The sequence below is a fragment of the Aspergillus costaricaensis genome, assembly GCF_003184835.1.
Source record: "Aspergillus costaricaensis CBS 115574 unplaced genomic scaffold BO79scaffold_31, whole genome shotgun sequence".
Lineage (NCBI taxonomy): Eukaryota > Fungi > Ascomycota > Eurotiomycetes > Eurotiales > Aspergillaceae > Aspergillus > Aspergillus costaricensis.
In genome coordinates, this window is record NW_020291831.1 from 282,112 (window position 1) to 293,519 (window position 11,408).

The 11,408-nt window shown below is 52.9% G+C and overlaps 7 protein-coding genes across 7 annotated transcripts; 5 read left to right on the forward strand and 2 right to left on the reverse strand.

The window, feature by feature from the left end:
- Positions 1-154: 154 nt before the first annotated feature.
- BO79DRAFT_179251 (uncharacterized protein) lies at positions 155-952 on the forward strand. The gene is made up of 3 exons (XM_025680020.1): positions 155-408; positions 489-722; positions 779-952. Exons 1-3 carry the CDS (start codon positions 277-279, stop codon positions 830-832), a joined length of 420 nt encoding a protein of 139 aa, XP_025536364.1. The 5' UTR covers positions 155-276; the 3' UTR covers positions 833-952.
- A 270-nt stretch (positions 953-1,222) lies between these two features.
- On the forward strand, positions 1,223-3,171 carry BO79DRAFT_273257 (sulfatase family protein; the record flags this gene model as incomplete). Its single annotated transcript, XM_025687492.1, has 4 exons — positions 1,223-1,568; positions 1,619-2,602; positions 2,660-2,781; positions 2,839-3,171. The coding sequence occupies 4 exons, from the start codon at positions 1,223-1,225 to the stop codon at positions 3,169-3,171; spliced, it is 1,785 nt and encodes a 594-aa protein (XP_025536365.1).
- Positions 3,172-3,367: 196 nt separating this feature from the next.
- Positions 3,368-4,878, reverse strand: BO79DRAFT_179254 (NAD(P)/FAD-dependent oxidoreductase; the record flags this gene model as incomplete). The annotated part of the gene is made up of 2 exons (XM_025680021.1): positions 3,368-4,650; positions 4,701-4,878. 2 exons carry the CDS (start codon positions 4,876-4,878, stop codon positions 3,374-3,376), a joined length of 1,455 nt encoding a protein of 484 aa, XP_025536366.1. The 3' UTR covers positions 3,368-3,373.
- Positions 4,879-5,361: 483 nt separating this feature from the next.
- BO79DRAFT_273260 (allantoate permease) lies at positions 5,362-7,349 on the forward strand. Its single transcript, XM_025687493.1, has 5 exons — positions 5,362-5,630; positions 5,677-5,904; positions 5,952-6,046; positions 6,092-6,181; positions 6,226-7,349. Exons 1-5 carry the CDS (start codon positions 5,506-5,508, stop codon positions 7,152-7,154), a joined length of 1,467 nt encoding a protein of 488 aa, XP_025536367.1. The 5' UTR covers positions 5,362-5,505; the 3' UTR covers positions 7,155-7,349.
- Positions 7,350-7,742: 393 nt separating this feature from the next.
- BO79DRAFT_155661 (MFS transporter) lies at positions 7,743-9,395 on the forward strand (the record flags this gene model as incomplete). The annotated part of the gene is made up of 5 exons (XM_025678793.1): positions 7,743-8,019; positions 8,068-8,181; positions 8,250-8,382; positions 8,435-8,834; positions 8,892-9,395. The coding sequence occupies 5 exons, from the start codon at positions 7,743-7,745 to the stop codon at positions 9,393-9,395; spliced, it is 1,428 nt and encodes a 475-aa protein (XP_025536368.1).
- A 581-nt stretch (positions 9,396-9,976) lies between these two features.
- On the reverse strand, positions 9,977-10,696 carry BO79DRAFT_46846 (uncharacterized protein). Its single transcript, XM_025689295.1, has one exon. It carries the CDS (start codon positions 10,475-10,477, stop codon positions 10,061-10,063), a length of 417 nt encoding a protein of 138 aa, XP_025536369.1. The 5' UTR covers positions 10,478-10,696; the 3' UTR covers positions 9,977-10,060.
- On the forward strand, positions 10,534-11,007 carry BO79DRAFT_258274 (uncharacterized protein; the record flags this gene model as incomplete). Its single annotated transcript, XM_025686286.1, has 2 exons — positions 10,534-10,818; positions 10,885-11,007. 2 exons carry the CDS (start codon positions 10,534-10,536, stop codon positions 11,005-11,007), a joined length of 408 nt encoding a protein of 135 aa, XP_025536370.1.
- Positions 11,008-11,408: the final 401 nt, after the last annotated feature.

An 11,408-nucleotide genomic window follows, 5' to 3' on the forward strand; every position in this document is an offset into this window, starting at 1 on the left:
ATCAACTTGACATCCGATCGACACTCACTAGCTGAAACCCTGCCAATCATTTCCCCCTCGGCTGCCCCATATCCCCAGCTGGAGCTGCTATTTCTATCATCCGGCCTCCGCATGTCTCACTTCAACACCTCCCATCATCATGCCCTCGCCAGCTTGTAGGTGTCCATATAAACCCCGGGTTACTCCGGGTCGGAGCTGTCCTCTTCATGCTCTTCCCATCATAGCCATTCCAACTCCATTTCCCGCATCTCTTTCATTTCCATCGCCATCGCCATCATGAAATTCACTTTCGCCGCCGTCACTGCCTTTGCTGCCACCGCACTGGCCCAGAATGTCCAGATTGCCTCTCCCAAGGCTGGCCAGACTGTCCAGGCAGGCCAGCAGGTGACGGTCCAGATTGAGCGTCCGGTAAGTCCTGCGATGCTGTTATTCCCGACCTTGAATGGTGTAAACTGTCTCAGTTAGACTAACCAGATATTCTGCGATAGACTCCCCCCACCAACGTCGAGGAAATGGCCATCGCCATCGGCCTGCAGTCCTGCGCCTCTGCCACCTGCTACCCGGCCTCGGAGGTCTTGGGCCACGTCCTGTACAATGGCGCTTTTGACCCCGAGTACCACGAGTGGTACTTGCCTCAGTACCAGAACTTCACCGTCACCATTCCCGAGGGCACTGCTTCGGGCAAGGCGGTGCTGGGTGTTGCTCATGCTTCCCTTATTGGGGTAAGTTGAATGTCATTTTAACTGTTGGATCTCTGCTGATTGTACTTGTGTTTTAGGCTTCGTTTGAGCCGTACCTCCAGACCCTCAGCCAGAACATTACGATCGCTTAGGTTGGTGGTGTAGATGTACAAAGGGGGGCGGGTTTAAGGGAAATATATCCAGATACCTAGGATATATTCTCGCCTAGTTGATAAGTTTGTGTACATAGCAACTCATTAATGAAGTTGAGCAACTCTTCATCCCAAGAACAGTACGCGCAATCCACAACCGATGATATAGCTCGTCCGGATGGTGGTGATTTAGCGCCAATCACGCCATCCCTTGCATTTCGCTTCCACGACAGATCGGCATCGAGCATCAGCAGGAATCGCATTGTCCAATGGATAAGTTAATTGATAGCATCTCAAGTGGGGTGGTGGTGCCTTTCAAGAATACTTAAGTAAAGAGCAGACCTTCGCGGTCCCGCTACGTTGTAAATAAACCACAATAATACTACAACCATGAAAGGACTCTCACTTCTCGCCTTCGCCTCTCTGGCACAGGCGTCCATTGACTCCTTTGCAGCAATTGGCAAACCAGATAGCCAGAATGTCCTACAAGACCATCATGTAGCAACCCACTCTTCCAGCAGTCGTCCTAACATCGTCTTCATCCTCGTCGATGACCAGGACCTGCAAATGGACTCCCTTCACTATACTCCACGCATCAACCACTACCTCGCCAGCCAGGGCGCCTTCTATCGCAACCACTTCGTCACTACCGCCTTGTGCTGTCCTTCACGAGTGAGTCTCTGGACCGGCAAGCAAGCGCACAACACCAACGTGACCGAGATCTATCCCCCATACGGTATGCCCCTCAACCCTACCCCAACCCAAAGCGCTAACAGAAAACTCCAGGAGGATACCCTAAATTCGTCGCCGAAGGCCACAACGAGAACTGGCTCCCCCTCTGGCTCCAAGCAGCCGGCTACTCCACATACTACACAGGGAAACTCTTCAACGCCCACACCGTGGACAACTACAATGCCCCCTTCGTCACGGGCTTCAACGCCTCCGACTTCCTCCTCGACCCGTACACATACCAGTACCTTCGTCCTCACTACCAACGGAACCAGGACCCTCCAACTAGCTACGAGGGCCAACATACCGTTGAGGTAATCACTAAAAAGGCCCTCGGGTTCCTCGACGATGCTATCGCCGGCGACGAGCCATTCTTCCTCACCGTCGCCCCAGTGGCGCCGCACTCCAACCTGAACATGACGGACGAGAATGACACCACGACATTCCGCTTCTCTCCTCCTATTCCACTAGAAAAACATAAACATCTGTTTCAGGATGCGAAGATCCCCCGAACCCCCAACTTCAACCCTGACCATCCTAGTGGAGTTAGCTGGGTGCGGTCCCTCCCGCAGCAAGATGCTGAGAGCGTTGCCTACAATGATGAGTTCTACCGCGATAGACTCCGTTCGTTGCAGGGTGTGGATGAACTCGTTGAGAAGATAGTTCTTAGACTTGATGATGCGGGTATCCTGGATAATACGTATATCTTCTATACCTCGGATAACGGGTACCACATCGGTCAGCATCGGTTACATCCTGGTAAGGAGTGTGGATTTGATGAGGATATTCGTGTGCCCATGTTTGTGAGGGGACCGGGAGTGCCGAGGGGAGTGGAGGTGAGTGCGGTGACGACGCACATTGATTTGGCGCCGACTATCTTGGATATCGTGGGTGGTGAAGCAGAGGGTGAGCTGGATGGGGTGGCGATTCCATTGACAACAAAGGAGATTCATGCTGCGGATATGGATGGGGGCAGACATGAACATGTTAATGTCGAGTATTGGGGGTGGGCTGGGTTTGAGGGTGCGTTTGGTCGGGATGGTGAGTATCGTCCTGCCTTTTACAGCCTGTGAGGGATATGCTAATGGAGTATGACAGAAAACGGTGGACCTGCTACCTTTATCAATAACACCTACAAGGCATTGAGGCTGATCAGCCCCGACTTTAACCTCTACTACTCTGTCTGGTGCAGTGGCGAGCACGAACTCTACGATTTGACTGTATGTCAGCCCTACCATGCCACCAAGTCTACGTACGATACTGACACATATGCATAGACGGACCCCTACCAAGTGCACAACCTCTACCCAAATCTAGCAGCATCCAAAATAGGATCCTACTCCGCCGTCAAGATCTCCACCCGTCTTGATGCCCTGCTTATGGTGCTCAAGTCGTGCAAAGGAGATACTTGCATCCAGCCGTGGCGGACGCTGCATCCTTATGGGGATGTGCATAGTTTGCTCGGTGCGTTAGACGACACGTTCGATGGATTCTATGTCCGTCAGGTACGGGTGCAGTTTGGCTGGTGTGAGCATGGTTATTTGCTCGAGGCCGAAGGGCCGCAGGTACCGCTGGCGTATCGGCATACGAGGTGGAGTGATTGGGTTTGATGCTCTGAGTATTCGGATGATCTCAAGAAGCGAAGCCAACGGCAACAGTGATGCCAGGAAAATTAGATACAGTGAAATAAAGGGTGATTTTGTAAATATCAAATTCCCAGATACCTGAGAGTGATAACATAGACAATCGTATTTTGTGCTTTCGAGGCTCATAAGCCTATCTTCAACTTGAACATTGTAGGGCACCCAAGGCTTACAGCCGACTTCCCTTCCCAGGCTCACCCACTAACTTCACCTTCTGCAACGCATTCCCATCCTTGAACCCTCTCATCAGCTCATTCGACCCCTTCTCTCCACCCCCCAACTTCCTCCACTTCACCAACTCCAACAATTCCGACTGCACTCCTTCCACACGGTCCACTACCAACTGTCCCAACACCGGCAGGAACTTGAACCCATGGCCACTACCACCCGTAGCCACCATCAATCCCTTCTTCCCGGGCACCCGATCAATCACCCAATGATTATCATACGAGTCCGTATACCAGCACAACCGCGTCTGAGAGATCCCTATTCCCGCCTCCTTGAGTTCGGGTATATACCGATCCAGGAAACCTTGAATAACCGAGACAGACTTTTCTGGCAATCCAGACACAGACGGAGCCGTCCATTTCGTGATCGGGGCGCTGCGCACCTGTTCATCTAACTGAACCTGCGGATGCGTGTATTTCGTCCCGCGATAACCGATCTTCAGCACTCCGCGATCATCCAGTGGGAAGCCATACAGATTGCCGTTTTCGCCGCTGCGCACGTTCCATTGGAAGACGGGAAAGTTAGATGCCGAGAAGCGTTGGCGGAGTGGAGAACCCTCCGGGATTTGGATCATCGCTACAGACCCCGCGGTGGTTTCGCAGAGCCCGTCCATTTCTGGGACGAGGGTCGGTGTCCAGCCCCCGCAGGCAACAATGGTTAAGGCTGCCGTATGATGCTTGCCATCGGCGGTGCGAATTCCGGTTATTTCGCCATTGGATTCGAGGAGATCCTCGAAGCGACCAGCTTGGCGGTCTAAAATGAGCTTGACGCCTAGTTTCTCCGCTAGATGGAGCGCGTAACGACATGCCTTGTCGGCGTAGACGAATCCCCCGATCATATCGAGATATCCGCTTGGTTGTTGTCCGTCGCGCGATAGGTGGAAGGGGTCGACTGCGTAGTCATAGCCGTCTGCTTTGGCTCGGGTGGCTTCTTGCGGATTGGACGCAAAAAGGTACTGAGTGTGCCCGAGGCCGGCCTTGGTCAGGTTCTCTACCGAGGCCTTTTCGAAGGGGTTCAGGCCAGCTGTATCGCCGTGGTCACCGAAATGGTAGTTGCCGCAGTTGACATAGATGCGTTCTTTGCGAGTCATTCCAGGGGGTAGAGTTGTCCCTTCGGCGAGGGTGTCGTTCCACGCCTCCCATGCCTTGATTGCTTCCAGGGTGAAGTTCTGGTACCATGTTTCGTGGCCGTAGGCAGCCCGTATGATCTTGTTGCAATCTGATAGTTGCCATTAGCATAAGTATCTACTTGGCTGCGGTGCGCAGTACCTGCAGATGCGGCATCACAGCCACGATCAAAGTCGTAAAGCGTCTCGTGGTAGGGCTGGCGGTCAAAGACGGTGACGTTGTGGTATCCCCTCCGAACCAGATGAATAGCGCTGGAGAGGCCAAACACGCCCGCGCCAACAATGGCGACCGGGGCAGTTTTGTCGACAGGAGCAGACATGATCAATGTACGGTAGATACACAGTAACTGGTGCACGCTTATCAGGGCCGGTGCAATTTATAGTTGTGGATTGGTTCTGACAGAGGCGCTGCCAAGCTACTGATAGGATAAAGTTGGTCGTGCGGAGAAGCTGGACACCCCCACCCTTTAATGCTGGTCACACTGATAACGCGGGGCTGCTGCAGACAACGGGATGGATGGACCTTCCTGGAAGGAATGAGGACGATGGCGATGATGCCACAAGGACGAAGATGATGTGTTCCAGAGAGGGGTTATCTATCATCTCATCGCTGGCATCGGGCTGGCCCGCCTGGGCTTCCATTTGCGGCAATCCAACCCTGATATGCGTTGGATTTACTCCTCATGGCGGAATGATACGAAGGGGAGCCTGTTTGATGTCATCTTCCATCTTATCTGTTGCTGGCATCAGGATCGATAAGTGACAGAGTCGATATGCCATGTGACTCTTGACTTCGACAGCGAAGATGATAGTGAACTGAAGCATATATCCTCGGGCTGCTCCCGATTGTCCATCGAGCGTCCTTTCTCAAAGACAGAAAATACCTCGTAATTGTCTGAGGCATATATTTGACCACTGTCTCACTGTAACATTCACCAAATCCAGCCATGGACACGCAGAAAGATGACTACAAGTCACACGCTGTCGCAGAAGAAGCAGGTGTCGTAGTAGGAGACTCCATCCCCATCGACGCCGCAGCGGAGCGGTCGGTCGTGCGCAAGCTGGACTTCCGGTACTTCCTCCATCCTCTTGCTTGCTGGAGAAATGCTCATTTGCAGGCTGCTTCCGGTCCTCTCGCTCATGTACTTCTTCAACTCCCTCGACCGCTCCAACCTGGGTAATGCTAAAACAGATGGCCTCGAGAACGACCTCCACCTGGTCGGAAATCAGTATAATGTCATATTGGCGGTCTTCAACGTCACATTTTGCTTGTTTGACCTGCCGTCCAACTTGATGTTGAAAAAATTTAGCGGAAAGGTGATGCTACCGACAATGATGATAGGATGGTGGGTTACCTTTCTGGTATATCTGATCCCGCTAACCATAGCCCCAGGGGTTCCATCACACTGCTGCAATGCGCCGTGTTCAACTTTGCAGGCCTGTTAGTCTGCCGTTTGATCATGGGGATCTTCGAAGCAGGGTTCTTTGGTAGGTGAAAGCTTCCGCTGCTGACCTGCTTGCTGACCGCACCAGCTGGAGTGATCTTCTACCTCACGCAGTTCTACAAACGCAACGAGATCGCCTTTCGACTGAGTATCTTCTACGGCATGGTCACGATCGCTGGTGAGTATCCCTTCTCTGATACCTGATCCTTCTGACGTCTCTAGGTGCCTTCTCCGGCCTCATCTCCTTTGGCGTCTTTCAAATCAAGCACCACCTCCCAGGCTGGAAGTACCTTTTCCTCATCGAAGGCGGCGCCACCCTAATCATCGCATCCTTCTCGCTTTGGTGGCTCCCCGCCAGCGGCGCCCAATGCCACTGGTTCAACGAAGCTGAAGCTCGCGCGGCCCAAATGCGCCTGCTGCAGGACGGGTCGGTGCGAACGGGCGAGAAGCTCTCGATCACCGAAGCCTTGGCGGCGCTGAGTGACTGGCGTGTGCTAGCATGGGCTGTCAGCTGCTTCTGCTACGGCGTCGCCCAGACCTCCGTTAGCAATTTCCTACCGCAGATGGTGGCTCTCCTGGGGTATTCCACCATCAAGACGAACCTCTACACGGTGGCGCCGTACTGTGTCGGCACGGTCGTGCTATGGATTATCTGCAAATCATCTGATCACTTCCGGGAACGTTCCATACATTTGGCAGGCTCGCTGATGATCACGTTTGTCGGGTACATCATCTTGATCGCGGTGGACGCGTCAGAGCACCAGGGTGTTGCCTACTTTGCGTGCTTTCTTTTGGCAGCCGGGGCTTTCGTGCCCAGCTCTGTCTTCCATAGTTGGCACACGAACAATGTCACCGACGAATCGCAGCGTGCCGCGACGGTAGGATTCCTGGTGGGCGCGGCCAACTGTGCTGGCATCCCGTCCAGTCTGGCATTCAAGGCAGATACAGCCCCGCGATATAAGCCGGCGCTAATCGTCAACTGCGCATTCCTCCTTTTCGGAGTGCTGGTAATCCTGGGGATGGGAACGTATTTCCGCTACGATAACCGGCGTCGCGATCGCGAGCAAGGAGTGAGACTCACCGCGGCGGACGTGTCGACCAAGTCGCTGGTGGGCGGATGGAAGGATCCAAATTGGCGATGGACCGCATGAGGTCAGATATTGCAGACTATCCTGTTGTTTTGGCCTTGTCATACGGCGATATGTAACCCTGGGTGTGCCCTTAATGGCAGAACAAGGATTGTTGACGTCGGCGTAGTAAGGACCAATAAATTGGCTGAGACAAAGTCATTCAGTGGTCCACTGTTTCAAGCTAATTCCTTGACCGCGATAAACTCTGATAAGGATATATATTATTCAATCGGACAAAGAATGATGCTTCCATTGTTACTGGCTGCAATAAGCCTCAGCCACCTCGCGGAGGGATCACCCGGACGTCCGAGCTGACTGGGGTGTACGACCCCAAAACCGGACAGCTTGACTACGGCGACAGGGGTTGAGCCAATCTATACGTACAGCGTGTTTCCCAACGGACGACCGTTAGGGCGGCTGATGCGCCCCATGATTCGCCGGGGATGACCTTATCGGGGCCTATCCTGAGCTGGTCGAAAGGCTGACAGGCACCAGGGATATGCAAGCCATAGCAACCCCAAAAGTGATATCCATGCTTCCCCCCTTCTCCCTTTTCTTCCCCTCTATGGTCCATTTTGGTTCCAGGCGCAATCATAATTTCCTTCCCTTATGGCTGCCAGCGAATACACGCCTCTACTCGAACCCTCCAAACAGCCGAAAGAGCGGTCATCGCGATGGCGGGTACTGGCTTTGATCTGTTTCATTATCCTCGTTCAAGACTTTGCCGAGTATCTCTCTCAGGCGCCCCAGACTGAAGTCTGGCTCGAGATCGTCACTCGCAAGTTCTGTCCCGTAGGGCAGGATGGGCCGGAATGCCAAATGGACCGCGTGCAGAGGGAGGTGGCTCTCCTACAGGGCTGGAAGGATACGCTGGAGCAGGTGCCGGGTAGGGATCACTTTCTTCATTTATCAGAGCTCGACTGACATATTCTAGGTATATTGTTCGCGGTGCCATACGGCGTGCTGGCCGACCGGATCGGACGTCGGCCGGTGTTGCTTCTATGCGCGGTGGGATTCACGCTGAGCGATGCGTGGACCAAGGCTGTCGGTGAGCGCGAATCCTATAGATGAGGTACTCCTAGATCTCAATAACTGATGCGGTTGATTACCGTCCAGGTTGGTTCTCCGATCAACTCCCGCTGCGACTGATCTGGCTTGGTCCAATAGCTCAAGTGTTGGGTGGTGGCACCCAAGTAGCCACTTCCATGATGTATGTCATACTCGCTGATCTTTTCAGCGACGAAGAGCAGTAAGAGACTTCCATGCCTCTAGTGGAGGATTACCTAGCTCACAAAGTCTAGAACCACGGCATTCCTCTACGTAGCGGCCACGGTGCTCGTCAGCGAGATTCTGGCCACTCCGCTTAGTGCCCTGCTCATGACGAAGAATATATGGCTACCGTATCTACTATCGCCTGTTTTCAATGCTGCTGGTGGCCTCCTCCTGTTTCTCTTACCGGAGACATTACCACAGACACCACCCGGCCAATCGTCTTCATCGGAGCAAGTATCACAACGACAGAATATCCGGGGGCGCATCAGAGCTGCAGTTGATGAGCTGGGCCAGTCAATCGCTGTGATCTGGCGACATCGCCGGGTGCAACTGTTCTTGGCGGTGTTCTTTATTGCGTATTTGGGAATGCAGGTAATGAAACTGCTTCTGCTCTTCGCTGTCGACCGGTTTCATTGGACGATTGCGCAGGTGAGTGGAACCGGGAAAAACCACGATATGGCCAGACCTAACATTTTTCCTTTCTAGGCCAGCTTCCTCATACCCGTGCGAGGATTTACTAGACTACTGCTGCTTCTGGTAATCCTGCCAGGCATATCGCACTGGCTCATAGAGCGACGGCGCATGTCCCCATTCACCAAAAACACTAGACTGGCTCTGACGAGTAGCGCTTGCATGGGCGTGGGATGTCTGCTAATTGCGCTGTCCAGCCATCCAGCGGGCACAGTATTGGGGCTGGTAGTGTATGCGCTTGGGTCAGCGATGCATCTATTTGCTCGGCGCATTATCACGTCGCTCGTTGACGCACATCACATGGGTACGCTGTATACGGCGATTGCGGTGATGCAGGGAATCGGAGTATTGGTGGCCGGGCCGATGATGGCGACGGCGTATGGCTGGGGACTGGCAAGGGGTGGAGTATGGACGGGGGCGCCGTTTTTGCTGGTGAGTGGACTTTATGGGGCGGCTGGGTTGGCAATCCTCCTGGGAAGTTGGGAGGGCCGCCAGGACGATCTGGAGGATGGTCAGTGAGGAAGCTGTGAAAAACCGCGAGACTATTGGCTAGCAACATACACATCATACCTATTTTCCACAACACTTATAGTCTAGCACAAGATAAGCAATTGTGGTACCTGGTTTGACTGAAGCTTGACACATTTTAGTTCATTGTTGAAGCGGTGGACCGACCACTAGAGAGGGATAAAAATAGATCCCCTATAAGCAGTACGGAGTATGTACATAGTAAATACGCTTCGAGGATCGTCGATAGTTACCGATCCCCTGCTGTTTGAGGTGGTGCAAATGAAAATCAATTCCAGGTGGCTTGATGTAGACTAATATCCCCTGAAATGAGGCTTAGTCCAGAGGGAAAGTGCAATATCCCGTCGTTTTGAATATCTCTGATGGATGTTGCGATGAAGAAGAAAACCAAAAGATTGAGGGAGATTGTGGGTGCCTGGCCACTAGGCCTGTTCGGGTGGATTTGCTGCCTTGTTGGCCTCACCCGCTCACCTGATCGCTAACCTGATCCAATATTCCCACTCTGAATAACTTCATGACGAACTCTTCCCTCTTCCTTCATCTCAATCAAATCAAACATCAGAAAGAACAATCCCCGTTCGGCTTATTTTGCATATTCTTCACGCACCAACTCGGCATCTATATACATGTTCTGCTTGTCAGGATGATCATCCAGATCATGAAACCCACCGCCGCCAATCACTGCCACTTGCACTGTGTCCGATCCTTGGAAATCGCCGTGGAAGCCTGATGGGCTTCATTCGCCAATGACGCGTCTTACTCCCCGGGCTAGCGGCCACTAGTCCATCCATCGGACTCCATCCATGGCTTCCCATCCGCGAATCCAGCCGCCGTTTTGCCCAGCCCGGCCCCCACTGGTCCTCGGTCGGTTCCTGTTTCATGGCTATTTTTTGCTCCTGGCCTTTTTCTCTCCCTCTCTCCTGACCCACCACACGTCCAGTCCAGGCTGATTTGATTGCCGACGCCGCCGCCGCCGCCGCCTCGCCCATCGCTCTTTCTCCTGACCGTTGCTTATCCTTCCACTGGACCAGTCCATCTTTCTCCTTGCCCGTCCTTACTACCTCCACCAACATACACTCGTTCCAACGCTTTGTCTCACCTTGCTTTCTTTTGATCTCAGTCGCCCATTATGCAGTTGAAGTCCATCCTTCTCGCTTTGGCTTTCAGTGCCTTCGCCCAGGCCGCTACTATTCATGGCTACTCCCAAAAGGATTGCAAGGGGGACAACCCAACGGATTCGAGTAGCTCAAAAACGGATACGTGTCTGACCTTGGATTCGAGCAGTTCCAAGTCTCTTAAGGGTTCACCTGGCGACTATGTTCTCACGGCGTTTGCTGAATCGAGTTGCAATGGCAACGGCTTTGCCCTGCCGCCCGGCAAGTGCATCAACGGCGACAAGTTCACTACCTACGAGGTATATGCCCCGAAATGGATCTATTACGGGTTTCCCTGGGTTTGCTAACAGAACCGAACTGTTTAGGTCCAATTTATTCCCATCGCCAAGCGAAGCAACGCAACGGCCCTGCTGGAGTTGTACGCCGACTACTACGCTGAATTTCCCGAGGAGGCCGAGGAGCTTAAACGCCAGCTGAACGAAGCGTAGGGGCAGCAGATGGACGCCACTGTACAATGACCTTTTCGAGTTTTGCATAGTTGAATGACTCGATTATTCTTTTTGAAGTCTTTGGAGTTTGGGATACCATATCTGCGACATTATTACTAGCACCATGGCACGGATGACAATACAAGCTATTCTCGTTTCCACTGGAGTCACATGGGAGGAACATCTGAGTTGGAAGCTGATCGGTTGGGTTGAAAACCTGGATTACCATGTTGCAGGTCGCATGGAGGCCGCTGCGATGGAACTGATCTGAGCGGACATCAGATGACTTGCTCATTTCTGGACTTCGTGCTTTTAGCACGTCATTTATCGTAGCTCAATTACATGAAATGGCCTGGAAAAGGGATTCGATAAAACTTGATGAGCCGGCCTAGGAACGGCAC